This window comes from Balaenoptera borealis (genome assembly GCF_965194805.1).
Source record: "Balaenoptera borealis genome assembly, chromosome: 1".
NCBI classification, from domain to species: domain Eukaryota; kingdom Metazoa; phylum Chordata; class Mammalia; order Artiodactyla; family Balaenopteridae; genus Balaenoptera; species Balaenoptera borealis.
In genome coordinates, this window is record NC_138860.1 from 126,289,449 (window position 1) to 126,309,311 (window position 19,863).

The 19,863-nt window shown below is 37.2% G+C and overlaps 1 protein-coding gene across 1 annotated transcript in view; it reads right to left on the reverse strand.

The window, feature by feature from the left end:
* Positions 1 to 4,086: 4,086 nt before the first annotated feature.
* Positions 4,087 to 19,863, reverse strand: part of GIPC2 (GIPC PDZ domain containing family member 2) — a 91,052-nt gene continuing 75,275 nt past the window's right edge. Inside the window, exon 6 of the mRNA XM_082355901.1 lies at positions 4,087 to 5,601. Coding sequence (XP_082212027.1) covers positions 5,456 to 5,601 — 146 coding nt within the window. The 3' untranslated portion in view covers positions 4,087 to 5,455. The remainder of the gene's footprint in view (positions 5,602 to 19,863) is intronic.

The window sequence follows — 19,863 nt, forward strand, 5'->3', positions numbered from 1 at the left end:
TATATACACACTATAAATATATATAACAAGTATTGTATATTATATATATGCAATAAAAATATAAATAAAAAATTTTTAAATAAATAAAACGAATCAAATTATTTTTACAAGAACTTATCTGAAAAAGGGGTTAGAAATTCTAACTTCTAGAGAAAACACTTTTTCAAAACTAAATTAATTCATTGGATCTATAACTTTTTTAATCATAAATATTATTTCCCACATATTTTTAGATGACACATAAGGAAGCATGAATTACGTTCTGCATTCTACCCTCTGCATAAAGGGACCTCAATAAGAGAAAAATCTATACAAGGAGAATTCAAGCAGCATTTTTACAAGCTTAGCTTTTCCATAATCAAAACCACAGCATCCACTGAAGTTACTCTAATTGAGAGAGGTCAGTCTTCTTATCACACATGTCAATTCCATTCTCCTAAAAGTGAAAATGTTTAGAAACCATTGTTTCAGAGGATCTTTATCTACAAAACTAGAAGAGGATTAAAAACCTAGTAAGGGTAATATAAATAGACAATATTTACTTGTAACAACAGTAAGCATCAAACACTGCATATAAACTGAGGCAAAGCCATCACATGGGTTAACCCATAGTGTGGCACTTGGGGAGTCTATTTCTCTAAGATAACAAATTCTTCTAGCATACCAAGTAACGTTTAGAAAATTGCCCACTTAACAAAATGCCTACTGCCATTTACGGCTTTTTCGCATACTACATCACATGCATTTGAGCAGTTATCTGATTGCATTAGAGATCTCTTTTATGCCTCTGTTTACCTTGATAGATCCTGAGTGCTCGAGTGTATCTATTGTTCCACCCTAGACTAGGCCAGCACCTTCAAAGAGCTCACAGTAAAGGTCCTTGATTCATTTCCATTTAGAACCATTTGGAAGAGGTGTCAAAATGCAGATTCCTGGGCCCCACCACCAGTACATGGAATTAGCACATTTGTAAGGATTTCTAACAGCTCTGATAGGGCCTTCAAACTATCAAGGAGATAATGAACCCAAAAGGCATAACTACCGAAGAGCTAGGGGCTGATATTTCTTTTACTTACACTATTGTTTGGAAATTACTGCCATAAAAATTGGTTGAATAAAGGAGAAAGTGTCACCCTGGGTAAACCTCCATCCTATAACAGAAACAGCTTCTGACTGTTTTGTCTTAGAGTATTGTAGCAGTGCCTATCTCGTGTATTTTTACTGAATCAAAGCAAATAATTTGAGGATTTTAAAACTAAGAGACCTTGAGGTTATACCTTGTTACAAAATATGTTGAGAAAAAAATACACCAAGGTATGTTAGAAACACAAAGGCCTGGACAATCACATGTGTTATTCCCATTATTTATTTAGACAAAACTAAAAAGTCTGACATTTAAAACCCCAAATTTTTATTGTTTTCACGATAAAAACATTCATCACTTTTTTTCCATGAAAACGATTTTTTATTTGAGGAGTTCTATTTTAAATATAAGAAATATAAATTTATGATAGCTTTACAAATAATTTACTTTTTGATCAATACATGAAGATGTATACATTATAAGCAGAAATACAGTAAATATTACATTTTTAAACAATGTATCAAAATATAATTTGTAATTTCACATATTAATAAATTTCCAAATTCAATCTCAAAAATACATTTTAAAATATAAGCTATGATTTTTATAAAAGAGAAAAAAACTTTTCTTTATGAAAAAGTAGAATATTTTACCTGTATATAGTCAATGCTATATGCATGGCACAAAACAGTTCAAAATATAAAACGTTTACTTAAAACTATCTTTCAGAATTTTTTTTTAATTTCTTTTTCTTCCTATAGCTTGAAAATATCTATGGCTATACATAAGTCTCATAGAAATGTAATGTCTCCAATGAAATAAAGATGTCATACTCAACTTTTGCTCGCCCTGCTAGCAGATAATAACCATGGATCATTTCTTAGAACTGGGTTTTCAGGTAATAGGTAGGGACAGGCTGTGCCAGTGGTACACTTCACAATCTTAGAAACATTTTATAACCATGATAAATTACTCTGATATCTCTTTCAGTCTGTGTCAAAAAGATAATAAATGTGCATTTTACACAGAGGACTAATACGTGGGACTGTGAGTTGAATAGCATCTCCTATCTCTCTCTATTCACTCACAGCTTGAGGAAAACACTCAACTGTCCTCTTAACCTATTACCTCCTCCAGAGTAACAGCATGCTATTGGTATCCATATGTTTTAGACGTATCACAGAGTGAAATGGTAATTATATGGTCACTCTTTTACATCTCTGGCAGATAACTGTACTCTATTTAGAAAAATCATTACTTTGAAAACACCATTTGCAGGTGAAATTCATTTTGCTACTATGCTAGGAAGGCAATGATAACTGAAGGAACCAGGAAGGCGCTCTCTGGACTTGATGGAGGTCTAGCAACATGGACCCAAATAAAGTGCACTTTACTTGGAAAATGTCTATTTGTTAAAGTTATGGGGGAAAATACTGCAAATTAAACATCGTTTGGAAAAATTATCTCTATTTAGCTAATTATCTGTCACATTATACTATTGGCTATAGCAGCCCCAAGCAGAGGTTAACTGATTACAGCTTTTATAGCTGAATTCTTTTTTTCAATTATTTATTTATTTTTGGCTGTGTTGGGTCTTCGTTGCTGCGCGCGGGCTTTCTCTAGTTGCGGTGAGCAGGGGCTACTCTTTGTTGCGGTGTGTGGGCTTCCCATTGCAGTGGCTTCTCTTGTGGAGCACGGGCTCTAGGCATGCAGGCTCAGTAGTTGTGGCGCACAAGCTTAGTTGCTCCGCAGCATGTGGGATCTTCCTGGACCAGGGCTCGAACCCGTGTCCCCTGCATTGGCAGGTGGATTCTTAACCACTGCACCACCAGGGAAGCCCTATTAGTTGAATTCTTAAAGAGTTTCACATCATATAATTATATAATTGTATTTTTGAAACATCACAGAAACCCAAAATGTACCCATTTGTAGTCATCAGAATGTGTAGACCTGCTGGGAGCCAAGCTGTGTTCAAGACCCCATTGAACCCAACCTTCAGTCATCCTTTGCATTCTTTCCACAAAGAAAACAGAGTGTGCTCTTAGTGGCCTCTGAAGGATGCTGTTTTACATGAAAGGAAATCAGGAATAAAATAGTCAAAATCTTAAAAAGAATGAAACAATCATCCTCCACTTGGGGAAAAAAAAGTTCTTAGAGAACAAGAGAAAACAACAGAGGCCTTCTGAAAATGTTTAGTGGTGCCAATAAAATGGCACAGTTAAAAAAAAAAAAATGACTTCGTCTCATTGTAGCAGTAGAAGGGTAGCTCCCACTTGTAGACTGTGACATCTAAAAAGAAACCCTGTTCTTTTTGTGCACTGAGAGTTTTACCAAGAGGCACAAAGTTCACAAAGAGATATATTTTCAGGTAAGAGAACAAAATGAAGAAACTGACCTTGTTATCAGTTTTTCAGTAGAGGTAACAGAGAAAGACATTTCAAGAAAAAAAAAACTGTTAGTAGTAAAACACCTGTGCCCAGCTGACACCCTTAATGCTCATTTGATGCTAACAAGGAAGTTACAGTTGCAGCTGTACATGGCCGTGGGTACCTTACACATCAAAATTCTAGAAAGACCATGGTAACCACTTTGTGAATATGAGATTCCACAAATCACAGGGAATTTGCACCGTGTCAGTGTTCATCCATATCCAAAAGGAAAGGAGAATCAGACAATGACTCATCATTTCAAATCTAACATCTAGTGCCAACAAATTTATGTTTTGCTTAAACCGAAATATTTCTGTGGGCCTCTTAAGTCATCCAATAACTTTCCTATCCTATGAGAAGTGATATTAAGACTTAGTATGTATTTGGGGACCTCTGAAAGGAATTCACTAAACAAGTAGCAACAAATTACTACAGCCTGGGCTGAATGCTATTTCCAAATGATGGGCAAGGGCAATAAGACAATCCACATTCTATAAACTGCTTTTGTTACATGTTAATGACTGCAACAGTTTCTGTGCAGGTTTCAGATTAATGAGACAAAGAATACCAAGATTCATAGCATTAAATTTATTGAAAAAAAGAGAGCGGAAAGCAGTAAAAGTGAAGTTGCACCAGAAAACAAGAGTTATCTAAGCATCAACCCAGCATGAAAAGGGAAGTACTTCTGATTTCCTAGAATACACCCCTCACAGGTTATTATTTCTGATTACCACGGCAGCATGCAGCATTTTCCATCTAACACTTTAGAAGAACGCTTGGTCACACCATGCTCTGCCTTATTAAACGATCTATGTTGAAACCATTCATTTCCATTTCTCTTACATCTGTAAAATGTCAAGTAAGAGTGATAAAACAGTCATTTACCCTCAATTTTCTCAATCATGTAAGGTTTCAGAGAGAGTGCATTAGAGCTCTAAAATAATAAGCTAATATATTTTCTCAATTTTCCCTTCCTCCTGCATTTTCACTAGGGGGAAATCGACTGCTGATAGTATCTCCTTTTAAGTTCAGGAGGCTTAAAACTGTTGCTCTTTAACCCCCAAAAATGTTCTCAAACATAGTTATTTTCTGAGTAAACATCTTTCAAAAGAAAAGTTCTACAAAGACTATAAAAACTTTCCCTGGAATGCTTATAAAGGGTAACATAACAGTAGGTATGGATGGAAAAGAAATAGTGTTGTAAGAACTGCTAAAAAAAGAAAAATCAAATATAAGTGGTTTCTACCGTATCTGCCTCTTTTTCACCTTCTTCTACACGTGCAAATACATACACAACACAATAGATTTCAACAAGTTTAAGAAGCAAGGAAGCAATTACAAAGAAGCAAAAAATAAAAGTCAAGCAATCCTTGTTTTACAAAGAGAGTAAGTAAGCCATAGACATCAACAGGCTATAGGAATCTTCCTCCCCTTATTCAGTGGATTTTTTTTAAAAAATGTTTCTAGACCTCTAGTAGGCATAATTAGTATTTCATGTCACGAACATATCCTGTTCAAGCTAGTATAACAAAATGAAGATGTTATGAGGCAAATTATACTCCAATCCTCGTTTTCACTGCATTAAGATTTTGCAAAAGAACTACAAGGCGATTGCAATCAACTACTTACACGTGGAAACCAAAACATGGCTGTCAATGGGGAACAAAATAACCTATCTAGAAATACTCTCTAAAACTAACTTTAAAAAGCTTTTAAATGAGTATTAAAATTGATCACGTTTTAGGTAATTTATCTTAAGCATACTACATATGCAACTGCATTAAAAAGTGCCCAGAAATCAAAATTATATCTCAAAAGAATGTATTCATATATATAAAACAAGCCAGAGTCCATAACAGTGTCTAAAAGAAGATTTTAACTTTTTTTTTTTTTTTTAAGGAACAGTGGTTCATTCCTCCAGAGATGATCTTTCACATCATAATCATCCTTGTTTGGCATCACCAATGACTCTCCAAACATCAAAGACAAATTCATCTGGGAACGCAAAGTCTCCAAGGGTTTCATCAAGTGCCACAGCAAATTTATCTGGATTACCTTTGTCCTTTCCAGCTTCAAACATTGTAGTAGCTATCAAAAATAATTTTTAAAGATTAATGATACATGAAACAGCATCAGAAGACTGAGAAAAATGACACCAAGGCAAAGTACTTTCTAAAAGTAACATGCATAAGTCTATTCCCATAGATATTCTAGAAGGAAATGCATGTCTATGTGCACCAAAATCCATGGGCAATAAGGTTCATAGGCAGTATTATTCACAACAGCCCGAACCCAGGAAGACCCCAGTGATCTATCAGTAGGAAACTGAATAAACATAGTATAATCATACAATGAACTTATACACAGCAATGAAAATGAACAAACCACAGCTAATATACCAGAACATTCTCAAATCTCCCAAATGTGACATTAAGCAAAAGAAGCCAGACACAAAGGAATCATACTATATTATTCCATTTACATAAAGATAAAAAAACTGGCAAAACAAACTTATGGCTAAGTTGGGAAAGCAGTTACTTTTGGAGAGGAGGGAACAGGCAATAATTGGGAGAAAGCATAAAGAGGGCTTTTGAGTACTGGCAGAGTTTTATTTCTTGACATGAGTGGCAGTTAAATAAGTGTTCACATTGTGAGAATTTTGTGTTGTATACTTATAACTTGTTCATTTTTCTGTATGCATGTGTATTTAGCATTAAAGAGTTTAAATAATAAAAGTCATTCATTCATTCAAAAAAATTTTTAGTAAAAGGAACATGCATAGATACATACTTCTAGTACAAATTAAAATAAGATACTCTCTATCATTACACATCAAGGTAGCAAAGATGTTTCAAACAATCTGTCTTTGGCACCCTGGTTTGCATCTTCTACCCCTGCCTTCTCCTCCATCTTGGAGCCCATCAGGTGGGAGCCTCTGGTGTCCCTGTGGGTGGAGCAAGAGCTCCTGTGGCTAAGCCTGGCGGGAGACCCAGAGTACATCCGCTCCCCACCTCCCCATAGTCACTAGCTTTCCCCGTCCCCTTTGCCACTCCCCCACCCCCAACTATAAAAAAGACAAAGGATAACAGTTTGCAACGGGGCAATCAAGGCAGGGAGAAGGGGAGGAAATCTGTCTCCTCGTGGAATCAAGGAAACTTTTTTTGAGCCCCCTTCCAGTTTGGGATAGAAAGCAAAGATGGTGCCCTTGTTCTGTTCTTCTAATAAGTTGCCTGGATCCCATATTTTATGTCTAGGGAACCAGCATCTTCAAGAGTACACATTCCCACAGGACTTGTCCCTCCTGGCTGGGAGCCCATAAGGCTCAGCTGGTTTTTTTCTCAGCCCCCTATAAGCACTAGCTACCAGGAAGAGACAGTGTGGATGTGATCTGGGACTTGGGTGAAAAATCCCCGGGTAAAAGGGAAACACCAAAGCCCAGCCTCTTTTTCCCTCCCAAGTTAAAGTTAAACAAATCAAAGGTTGTATGATTTCTCTGAATGAGCCGAGAGGTCTGGTCTTTCCAGCTAAAATCCACTAGGGCTCTGGAGGGCATATAAGAACTGTTCCTCACCTCGAACAGCTCAGTACTAACACAGGTAGGCTGGGAGAAGGGAGGAGATGTGGCCAATAGAAGGGCATCACAATCAGAGCAGAAGTGGGATGTGGATGGGGTGACCTGGGGCAGGGGTCAAAGCCCTAGTTAAGGTGAGGAGGGCTTCCACATGGCCGGACAGGTTGGTGTAGGGTGGAGAGTCCAGGTGTGGTAAGGAGGGCATGGCGGTGGGGGAGAAGAGGACAGTAGCCACACTGATGAGAGATTGGTTACATACAAGGGCATGCATCACATACATGTATGTACCCTGAATAATGGGAACCACGTTTTGTCACTGTCAGAGAAAGATAAATAGGAAAAGGGAGAAAACTAGAATGATTGCTGCTAAATTAGCATTGTAGAGATCAGTGAAACATTTTTTTTTTTTCAAAAGAGAGATTAAAAACTGTAGAGGTAAAGACATGAACACAGGGCTTCTGTGGTGGCACAGTGGTTAAGAATCTGCCTGTCAATGCAGGGGACACAGGTTCAAGCCCTGGTCCAGGAAGATCCCACATGCTGCGGAACAACTGAGCCCGTGCACCACAACTACTGAGCCCGTGTACTGAGCTGCAACTACTGAAGCCCACGCGCCTAGAGCCCATGCTCCACAACAAGAGAAGCCACCGCCATGAGAAGCCTGCGCACCACAATGAGGAGTAGCCCCCGCTCGTCGCAACTAGAGAAAGCCCACATGCAGCAACAAAGACTCAACGCAGCCAAAAATAAATAATAAAATAATAAAATAAAATAAAAAGACATGAATACACACATTCCTCAATCCACTGTGGGGACCTGGGAGCAGTGACACCCCAATAGCAATGAGCACACAAAACACCCAGATCTTGGTTCCCAAATATCATTTTCCACTAAAAAGAATCAGAGTTCCTCAGAGAAATGGCTGATTCCAGGGCTGGAGCAGGAAAAGTACAATATGAACTAAGAATAACTTCTGCCAGAAAGTAAGAAAGTCTCAAAAAAAAAAAAAAAAAAAAGGTGGGAACATGTGAAAAGACATAGAAGTCAGAGTGGAGTAATGCCCACTGACCCAATGAGGGACAATTTGAGCATCAGAATAAGTAGTGACGGTCATAGATTATAATCCTATTGAACAAAACAGCAAACCATGAATCCATAATGAAATGATTGGTTGATTGACAAACAGACGGATGAAAGGTTGGTTGGTTGATTCATGAGGAACAGGATATTTACATAGCTTCAAAATATCTCCTCACCAAATACTTATTATGAAGAGAATAACTTTACAGTGGAGAAGCTTAGTAAATACCACCTATACAAGTCATCAACATAAACAATATCATAAACAGAACAAATCAAAATCCCGTGCCTCCAGATAAGATGTAATGAAAAGAACACAGCACCACATTTGTGATATCTCTGCCAGAGGTGTAACCTGAATGTTATTATGGGAAAATAATCCAAAAATGAGGAACATTCTGCAAAATAACTGGCTTGTACCCTCCAAAAGTGTCAAGGTCATGAAAATCAGGAGTGGAAAATGCTCCAAATTGATACAAGTAAAAGTAACACATGATTTTGAACATGCTCTTTTGCTGTAATGGATACTAAGGCACTTGGTGAAACAAAAACAGGATATGATTAGATGTTAGTAATGTATCAATGTTGATTTCATGATTTGGATGGTTATACTAGGGTTACACAAGAGAATACCTTTGTTTATAGGAAATATGCACTAAAGTATTTGGGGGCAATTGTATATCATTAATTTATTCTCAAATGGTTCAAGAGAAAAAAATTTTGTACTGTATAACTTTTCTCTAAGTTAGAGATTGCCTAAAAAAAATATTTTAAGCAGTAAAAAGTGAGGAAAATTGAAACTCTTCATTATCATCTCCCTGTCTCCCACGTTGCCCCAGGCTTCAGCCATGACCCAAAAGCTTCTCGATTTACCATTAACCTAGAAGCAAACACTTCAAAAGCAAGGAAGGTCCAGCTGCAGCTGAACCTTCTCCAGCCCACGGGCCTGCCAAGTTTACTAAAACTTCTATATATATATATATATATATTTTTTTTTTAATGATATGCCAAGGCTGGCCAGGATATAGTGAAGCAAACACTCAAATATACTGGTGTGGACTTTGTAAATTTGGCTTTTGAAAAACAATTTGGCAACAAGTACCAATCTTTAAAAATGTTCACATCCTTTGATCTACTAATATTTCCACTTCTGTGAATCTATACATTTTTTTCTCCCAGCTTTATTAAGATAAAATTGATATACATCACTGCATAGGTTTAAGGTACACAGCATAATGATTTGACTTATATACATCATGAAATGATTACCACAATAAGTTTAGTGAACATACATCATTCACATAGACACCGAAAAATATTTTTTTTCCTTGTAATGAGCTCTTAGAATTTACTCTCTTAACTTTCATATACACCATATGGCAGTGTTAGCTAGAGTCATCATGTGTACATTACATCCCTAGTACTTATTTATCTTCTAACTGAAAGTTTGTATCTTTTGACCACCCTAATCCAATTCCCCTCCCTCTCACTCCCTACTTCTGGTAACCACAAATCTGATCTTTTTCTATGAGTTTGGTTTTTTGGTGTTCTTAGATTCCACATATAAGTGAGATCATACCGTATTTGTCTTCCTCAGACTTATTTCACTTAGCATAATGCCCTCAAGTCTCATCCATGTTGTCACAAATGGCAGGATTTCCTTTCTATGGATGAATAATATTCCAATTTATATATATCTCAACTTCTGTATTCATTCATCTGCCAGTAGATACTTAGGTTATTTCTTAAGTCTATTTTCTTAGGCTATTGTGAATATGCTGCTATGAACACAGGGGTGCAGATATCTCTTCAACATAGTGTCTTCTTTCCTTCACACAAGAGAATCTACACTTTTTTTTAAAATCTTAAAAACAGAAAAGAATTTAGGAGAACATTTTTATTTTAAAAAAACCTAAGATGCAGGATCTTTTTTTTTATTTAATAAGGCACAGGATCATTAAGTCACCTCTAGTGTGATGAAATATATTAGATGAAATATTTGATGAAATATCTTGAAGTAATTTTAAACAATGTTTATAACTTTGTAATAACTTGAGAAAATCTTTTCAATATTTACTGAAAAAGCAGTACATAAATTTTATATTACAATCACACTATGTTTTTACAAAAATCTCTACATAGGATGGGTAAAGGGAGTGTATGTTAAAGCAATTATAATCAAATATTAACGGTAGACTCTAGGTGACAGGTATGAAGTACTAAAAAGTCTTTCAACCATACTGTATGTTTGAAAATCACCATAATAAAATATTAGGGAGAGAAACTTCTACACAGACAATGAAAGAAAAATTTAAATACAGTAGATACATTCAAATTGGAGAGAAAGTTTTTGTTCTGGTTTTTTTAGCTAGGGCCTGTTCAATGCAGTAAAACTATGGCTGACTTACAAACTCTGTGCCCTTGTGGGTACCAGCTATATTTTGGAAATTACTTCCTAAGCCATTGAGAAACAATCTAATGTCTATAAGTATTGCTTCTATTTCAACAGCCATAGTATCATAGTCAAGAAAGGAGGAAAGTGGCCCTCAAAGCGCATTTCCACACAGTGAGATAAGAAACCAAGTGTTCAGGAAACGGGACTCTACTGAGGTTCTATGTCCCTCCTGTCCTTAGGTGGTCTTGCCTTGGAGGTCTTAGCCACAACCCCAGCTTAACCATGGCTTGCTGCAGAGAAGTCCCAAACCTTCACTTCCATCCCTGACTTCTCTCACGAGTTCCAAATACCCCTTTCTGAATAAGGGGTGCACGAGTCTCCTAGCTTGTATCCCATTAGCATCTCAACCAGCATGTCCAGAAACCAAACATCATCTCCCCTTCCGAAAAAACCGCTACTCCTTCTCCCATTGCCACCACTGTCATTAGTAGTGCAATCATTGTCCCTGTTACTTTCTCTTCTTGCCTGTGTACCAAACAATGCCTCCCCTTGATTCTACCCCTGCAACCTCTCTAGCCTTCATTCCACTCGCACTGCCACCATGCTATTTCCTTAATCTCCAAGTCTAGTCAGCGAACCATCTCCCATAAGTACGTTAAATTTCTCTTCCTAAAGCACAGCTCTGATCCTATTAGGTAATAAGACAAAAGGACCAGGAAGCTCCTTTCCACCTCTGAGACTGTCTGTGTCACTCGCAGATATGAAAATATTCCTTTGATCGCCAATGCATATCTTAAAAACTCTAAACCCTGGTCTGGCATTCTGATCCGAAGTACCCCTGGTTCCCATATGGCTTACTCCTGCACTAACGCTGTACCCTTAGAAATCTGACAACTCAAAAAGCCGTCTTTCCTCCTTCCTACCTTTGCCCAGGATAGCCTCCTCCTAATCACCAGCTCCACCATCAAAATCCTTTCTCTCCTTCAAGGCTCCTTCCTCTCCTTCAAGGCTCCTTCCTCCATGAAATCCTGTGTCCCCAGCTGGAAGTGACATCTGCATTCCCTAAAGCCTTCTACCCGTGCTCTTCAGACTTGAGTATGCAAACATATTGGCTGAGATCTTAGCAAAGTGCAGATTCTGGTTCAGTAGCTCTGCAGCAAAGCCTGAGATTCTGCATTTCCAACAACCCCCAGGTAATGCCAGTCCCCAGACCACACTTTGAGGAATAAGGCCTTACAGTGTACATTTAACATTGTTCTGTGTTATCATTATTTTCATCTACATATTGCCTCTATCAGAGAATAAACTCCCAACAGAACTTGAATAGCTTACTCAGTCTTTTATGCCCAGGGAAAACTAGTTCAGTGTCTTATGTACAGTAAATGCTGGTAGCTGGGTAGGTACAGGAAGAGTCCTTGTAATTACACTTAAATAATTTTTGTACACACACAGTTAGCATGCACTCAAGAAAGTGAAGCCCAGAACTCTGATCCTGTAGCCAGGATGTGAAAGAAGAGCAGCCAAAACTTTTGCAAAAGTAGGACTCAAGTTCAGAATTTTGCTTAGACTACAATTCTAAATATTTCTCATAGGGCCTACAGACAGCATTTACTGAGACAGTTACCTAAAGATCATACTGACATGAGGGTGATATACAGTCTCTTTGAGGAAGAAATAAGATGCACACAGATAAAAGATATAAGAAAATCTACAGACCCTTCAGAAGCAGAAATTAACAGTGCAGATGACTGATGCTCTTAAATGCTGGAGGAAACTATGACCAGGATCAGATGTTCACTGATGGACACTGAATCAACCAACCTCCCTCCCTCCCTCTCTCTTTCTCTCTCTCTCTCTCTCTCACACACACACACACATTGGCTGAAAGAAACAACTTGGTGCATGTTTTTTGGCACCTCAGGAAGCTCAGCAGTACTGGCTAGCGCCCTGAGCCCAGGAACAACACATCCTGGACCTGGCCAACTCTGACTCGCAATCTCTGGTTTGGGTTGCTTAGTCACAAAATGAGAAAAATGATGGCTTAAGATGCCCAGGCAATAACCTTACAGTCCAAACAATATAATCTCACTCATGCTGGCACAGCAGAGAAGAAAACCTCCCATACACTAAACACAGCCCCAGAACTGCTCAGACCTCCTATATGTTTCTACCTCTACTACACCACTACCATTATTACTGGCAATAATTGTTAGTAATCATTGCTAAGAATGATAATAGCTATACCTATTATTTATGATGTGATAGAAACTTTATACATATTTAATTTAATGCCTTGCCAACCCAGTAAGGTTGCTTTTTATCATACCCTTTTACAAAGATACAGAAATTATGACTCAAAGTTAAATAATCTGTCCAAGGGCTAAAGCTTCAAAAATGATATTAGGACTCCATACTGCCTGTGAAGTCACTATTTTTGTGCCTCTTAACAGACATTCGGTCAATAAACATTTACCAAGGATTTACTCTGGGAGAGGCACTGTGGTAGGAGCTGGGATTAAAAGCTGAGTAAGTTATCTCCCTTCAAGGAACCACCGGTCTTGTAGAAGCAACAGAAGTACCAATTAGGCAGCTTCAGAGTTATGCTGGAAATACTGTATGTAATACAGTGCTCCAGAGATCTTTCCAAAACCCATAATTTGCTTATGTATTTTAAAAGAAATTAAGAATGGAGCATGCTCTGACCGTGTTATGAACTGCTAACTCATAAAGTATAAACATAGATTTTAAATATTTTTTACAGGAGAAATAAATGGTATTATTTTTATCCGTTTTGGTAAAAGACTGAATCTCTGATTTAAGAGAAAAGCAAAAGAGGGCTTCCCTGGTGGCTCAGTGGTTAAGAATCCGCCTGCCAATGCAGGGGACACGGGTTCAAGCCCTGGTCCGGGAAGATCCCACATGCCACAGAGCAACTAAGCCCATGTGCCACAACTACTGAGCCTGTGCTCTAGAGCCCACGAGCCACAACTACTGAGCCCGTATGCCACAGCTACTGAAACCCACATGCTCAGAGCCTGTGCTCCGCAACAAGAGAAGCCACGGCAATGAGAAGCCCGCGGACCACAAGGAAGAGTAGCCCCTGCTCACCGCAACTAGAGAAAGCCCGTGCGCAGCAACAAAGACCCAACGCAGCCAAAAATAATAAATAAATTTATGAAAAAAAAGAGAAAAGCAAAAGAAACTTTAGCAAAAGGAAATACTTTCTTTAAAGTTTTATTACATTAACATAGTGACAGCCACTAAAATGCTTTTAATATGTTAACTATAATAGATTTGCAATATGCCGCAATAATATTTAGCACCTGAATACAACCTGGCAAAAAATATTCCACTAAAATGTAGAATTGTTGCACCACATATAGCAGCTAAGTGCTGACATCTAGTGGCCATACTGAGAATATCTTTATATTATTACCACTACTAAACTTTCACATCATTATTAATGACAAACTTATATTGGTGATACAGGTCAATCTGTATTTTCCACTAAGTTTTTAAATACTTAAACATAACTTTTAGCTATAAGACACTACTGAAGGTGAAAAATCTTGGTATCAAAGTCCCAGAATTAAATCTCAGTCCTTGTTAGCTGACTTTGGACAAGTTACCAAACATCTCTGAATCTGTTTGTTCTCAAATCTATAAAATGGCACATAGCAGGGTTTAGATAAAGGTTAGTGACCACCGTTGTTAATTTAACCATTAAATCTGTAACTGTACCTCTTTCTATGTAAAGTCTTTAGCACCTACTTTCCCTAAGACTTTTCATAAATATCGACCCATTTCAAGCAACTCACACATTAGTCAAACATCAAAAAATACAGGCAATACAGAATGTTTAAGAAAAATCTATTTCCAAAATTTCATTGGCTTTATCTGAGAAGGATGACTTTCCATAGTGTTCATTGTTTTGAATTCAGTGAAAAAAGAAATCATCCTAGGAAAAAATGTAATTATCTCTAAATAACATTATCATATACGTTTAAAAGACCTATAAAAGATTTTACAGGAAAACATTACTGAGAAACTATCATTCAAATTTCCTTTCCACATATTTCGGGATCTCTTTTTTTTTTAAGGATTTTCATTTTTACTTTTATAATGACAAACTTCATTAGCAATAACATTAATTTTTTAACATCTTTATTGGAGTATAATTGCTTTACAATATTGTGTTAGTTTCTGCTGTATAACAAAGTGAATCAGCTATATCTATACCTATATCCCCATATCCCCTCCCTCTTATGCCTCCCTCCCACTCTCCCTATCCCACCCCTCTAGGTGGTCACAAAGGACCGAGCTGATCCCCCTGTGCTATGTAGCTACTTCCCACTACCTATCAATTTTACATTTGGTAGTGTATATATGTCAATGCTACTATCTCTCTTGGTCCCAGCTTACCCTTCCCCCTCCCTGTGCCCTCAAGTCCATTCTCTACATCTGCATCTTTATTCCTGTCCTGTCCCTAGGTTCTTAAGAACCTTTTTCTTTTTTTTTAGATTCCATATATACGTGTAGGCATACGGTATTTTCTCTTTCTGGCTTAACCTCACTCTGTATGACAGGCTCTAGGTCCATCCACCTCACTACAAATGACTCAATTTCATTTCTTTTTATGGCTGAGTAATATTCCATTGTATATATGTGCCACATCTTCTTTATCCATTCATCTGCTGATGAACACTTAGGTTGCTTCCATGTCCCGGTTATTCTAAATAGTGCTGCAATGAACATTGTGGTACATGACTCTTTTTGAATTATGGTTTTCTCAGGGTATATGCCCAGTAGTGGGATTGCTGGGTCATAGGGTAGTTCTATTTTTAGTTTTTTAAGGAATCTCCATACCGTTCTCCATAGTGACTGTATCAATTTACATTACCACCAACAGTGCAAGAGGGTTCCCTTTTCTCCACACCCTCTCCAGCAGTTATTGTTTGTAGATTTTTTCATGATGGCCATTCTGACTGGTGTGAGGTGATACCTCATTGTAGTTTTGATTTTCATTTCTCTAATGATTAGTGATGTTGAGCATCCTTTCAGGTGTTAGTTGGCAATCTGTATATCTTCTTTGGAGAAATGTCTATTTACGTCTTCTGCCCATTTTCGGATTGGTTTGTTATTTCGATATTGAGCTGCATGAGCTTCCTGCATATTTTGGAGATTAATCCTTTGTCAGTTGCTTCATTTGCAAATATTTTCCCCATTCTGAGGGTTGTCTTTTCGTCTTGTTTATGGTTTACTTTGCTGTGCAAAAGCTTTTAAGTTTCATTAGGTTGCATTTATTTATTTTTGTTTTTATTTCCATTTCTCTAGGAGGTGAGTCAAAAAGGACCTTGCTGTGACTTATGTCATAGAGCATTCTGCCTACGTTTTCCTCTAAGAGTTTGATAGTGTCTGGTCTTACATTTAGGTCTTTAATCCATTTTGAGTTTATTTTTGTGTATGGTGTCAGGGAGGGTTCTAATCTCATTCTTTTACATGTACCTGTCCAGTTTTCCCAGCACCACTTAAGAGGCTGTCTTTTCTCCGTTGTATATTCTTGCCTCCTTTATCAAAAATAAGGTGACCATGTGTGCGTGGGTTTATCTCTGTGCTTTCTATCCTGTTTCATTGATCTATATTTCTGTTTCGGTGCAAGTACCATACTGTCTTGATTACTGTAGCTTTCTAGTATAGTCTGAAGTCCAGGAACCTAATTCCTCCAGCTCCGTTTATCTTTCTCAGGATTGCTTTGGCTATTCGAGGTCTTTTGTGTTTCCATACAAATTGTGAAATTTTTTGTTCTAGTTCTGTGAAAAATGCCATTGGTAGTTTGATAGGGATTGCATTGAATCTGTAGATTGCTTTGGGTAGTATAGTCATTTTCACAATGTTGATACTTCCAATCCAAGAACATGGTATATCTCTCCATCTGTTTGTATCATCTTTAATTTCTTTCATCAGTGTCTCATAGTTTTCTGCATACAGGTCTTTTGTCTCCTTAGGTAGGTTTATTCCTAGGTATTTTATTCTTTTTGTTGCAATGGTAAATGGGAGTGTTTCCTTAATTTCTCTTTCAGATTTTTCCTCATTAGTGTATAGGAATGCATGAGATTTCTGTGCATTAATTCTGTATTCTGCTACTTTACCAAATTCATTGATTAGCTCTAGTAGTTTTCTGGTAGAGTCTTTAGGATTCTCTATGTATAGTATCATGTCATCTTCAAACACTGACAGCTTTAATTCTTTTCCGATTTGGATTCCTTTTATTTCTTTTTCTTTTCTGATTGCTGTAGCTAAAACTTCCAAAACTATGTTGAGTAACAGTGGTGAGAGTGGGCAACCTTGTCTTGTTCCTGATTTTAGAGGAAATGGTTTCAGGTTTTCACCACTGAGAACGATGTTGGCTGTGGGTTTCTCATATATGGTCTTTATTATGTTCAGGTAAGTTCCCTCTATGCCTACTTTCTGGAGGGTTTTTATCATAAACAGCTGTTGAATTTTGTCAAAAGCTTTTTATGCATCTATTTAGATGATCATATGGATTTTATCCTTCAGTTTGTTAATATGGTATACCACATTGATTGATTTGGGTATATTGAAGAATCCTTGCATTCCTGGGATAAACCCCACTTGATCATGGTGTATGATCCTTTTAATGTGCTCTCGGGTTCTGTTTGCTAGTATTTTGTTGAGGAGTTTTGCATCTATGTTCATCAGTGATATTGGCCTGTAGTTTTCTTTCTTTGTGACATCTTTGTCTGGTTTTGGTATCAGGGTGATGGTGGCCTCGTAGAATGAGTTTGGGAGTGTTCCTCCCTCTGCTTTATTTTGGAAGAGTTTGAGAAGGATAGGTGTTAGCTCTTCTCTAAATATTTGAAAGTATTCCCCTGTGAAGCCATCTGGTCCTGGCCTTTTGTTTGTTTGAAGAGTTTTAATCACAGTTTCAATTTCAGTGCTTGTGATTGGTCTGTTTATATCTTCTATATCTTCTTGGTTCAGTCTCAGAAGGTTGTGCTTTTCTAAGAATTTGTCCATTTCTTCCAGGTTGCCCATTTTATTGGCATATAGTTGCTTCTAGTAATCCCTCATGGTCCTTTGTATTTCTGCAGTGTCAGTTGTTACTTCTCCATTTTCATTTCTAATCCTGTTGATTTGAGTCTTCTCCCTTTTTTTCTTGATGAGTCTGGCTAATGGTTTATCAATTTTGTTTATCTTCTCAAAGAACCAGCTTTTAGCTTTACTGATCTTTGATACTGTTTCCTTCATTTCTTTTTCATTTATTTCTTTTCTGATCTTTATGATTTCTTTCCTTCTGCTACCTTTGGGGTATTTTTTTCTTCTTTCTCTAATTGTTCTTCTTTCTCTAATTGCTTCAGGTGTAAGGTTAGGTTGTTTATTTGAGATATTTCTTGAGGTAGGATTGTATTGCTATAAACTTCCCTTTTAGAACTGCTTTTCTTACATCCCATAGGCTTTGGGTCATCGTGTTTTCACTGTAATTTTTTCTAGGTATTTTTTTATTTCCTCTTTGATATCTTCAGTGACCTTTTGGTTATTTAGTAGCGTATTGTTTAGCCTCCATGTGTTTGTATTTTTTACAGTTTTTTCCTGTAATTGATATCTAGTCTCATAGCGTTGCTGTCAGAAAAGATACTTGATACAATTTCAATTTTCTTAAATTTATCAAGGCTTAATTTGTGACCCAAGATATGATCCTGGAGAATGTTCCATGAGCACTTGAGAAGAAAGTGTATTCTGTTGTTTTTGGATGAAATGTCCTACAAATATCAATTAAGTCCATCTTCTTTAATGTGTCATTTAAAGCCTGTGTTTCCTTATTTATTTTCCTTTTGGATGATCTGTCCATTGGTGAAAGTGGGGTGTTAAAGTCCCCTACTATGATTGTGTTACTGTTGATTTCCCCTTTTATGGCTGTTAGCATTTGTCTTATGTATTCAGGTGCTCCTATGTTGGATGCATAAATATTTACAATTGTTATATCTTCTTCTTGGATTGATCCCTTGATCATTATGTAGTGTCCTTCTTTGTCTCTTGTAATAGTCTTTATTTTAAAGTCTATTTTGTCTGATATGAGAATTGCTACTCCAGCTTTCTTTTGATTTCCATTTGCATGGAATATCTTTTTCCATCCCCTCACTTTCAGTCTGTATGTGTCCCTAGGTCTGAAGTGGGTCTCATGTAGACAGCATATATATGGGTCTTGTTTTTGTATCCATTCAGCCAGTCTATGTCTTTTGGTTGGAGCATTTAATCCATTTACATTTAAGGTAATTATCAATATGTATGTTCCTATTACCATTTTCTTCATTGTTTTGGGTTTGTTATTATAGGTCTTTTCCTTCCCTTGTGTTTCCTGCCTAGAGAAGTTCCTTTAGCATTTGTTGTAAAGCTGGTTTGGTGGTGCTGAATTCTCTTAGCTTTTGCTTGTCTGTAAAGGTTTTAATTTCTCCATCCAATCTGAATGAGATCCTTGCTGGGTAGAGTAATCTTAGGTGTAGGTTTTTCCCTTTCATCACTTTAAATATGTCCTGCTATTTCCTTCTGGCTTACAGAGTTTCTGCTGAAAGATCAGCTGTTAACCTTATGGGGATTCCCTTGTATGTTATTTACTGCTTTTCCCTTGCTGCTTTTAATATTTTTCTTTGTATTTAATTTTTGATAGTTTGATTAATATGTGTCTTGGCGTGTTTCTCCTTGGATTTATCCTGTATGGGACTCTCTGTGCTTCCTGGACTTGATTGACTATTTCCTTTCCCATGTTAGGGAAGTTTTCAACTATAATCTCTTCAAATATTTTCTCAGACCCTTTCTTTTCCTCTTCTTCTTCTGGGATACCTATAATTCGAATGTTGGTGCATTTAATGTTGTCCCAGAGGTCTCTGAGACTGTCCTCAATTCTTTTCATTCTTTTTTCTTTATTCTTCTCTGCAGTAGTTATTTCCACTATTTTATCTTCCAGGTCGCTTATCCGTTCTTCTGCCTCAGTTATTCTGCTACTGATTCCTTCTAGTGAATTTTTAATTTCATTTATTGTGTTGTTCATCACTGTTTCTTTGCTCTTTAGTTCTTCTAGGTCCTTGTTAAACGTTTCTTGTATTTTCTCCAGTCTATTTCCAAGATTTTGGATTGTCTTTACTATCATTACTCTGAATTCTTTTTCAGGTAGACTGCCTATTTCCTCTTCATTTGGTTTGGTGGGTTTTTACCTTGCTCCTTCTTCTGCTGCATATTTCTCTCTCTTCCCATTTTGCTTAACTTACTGTGTTTGGGGTCTCCTTTT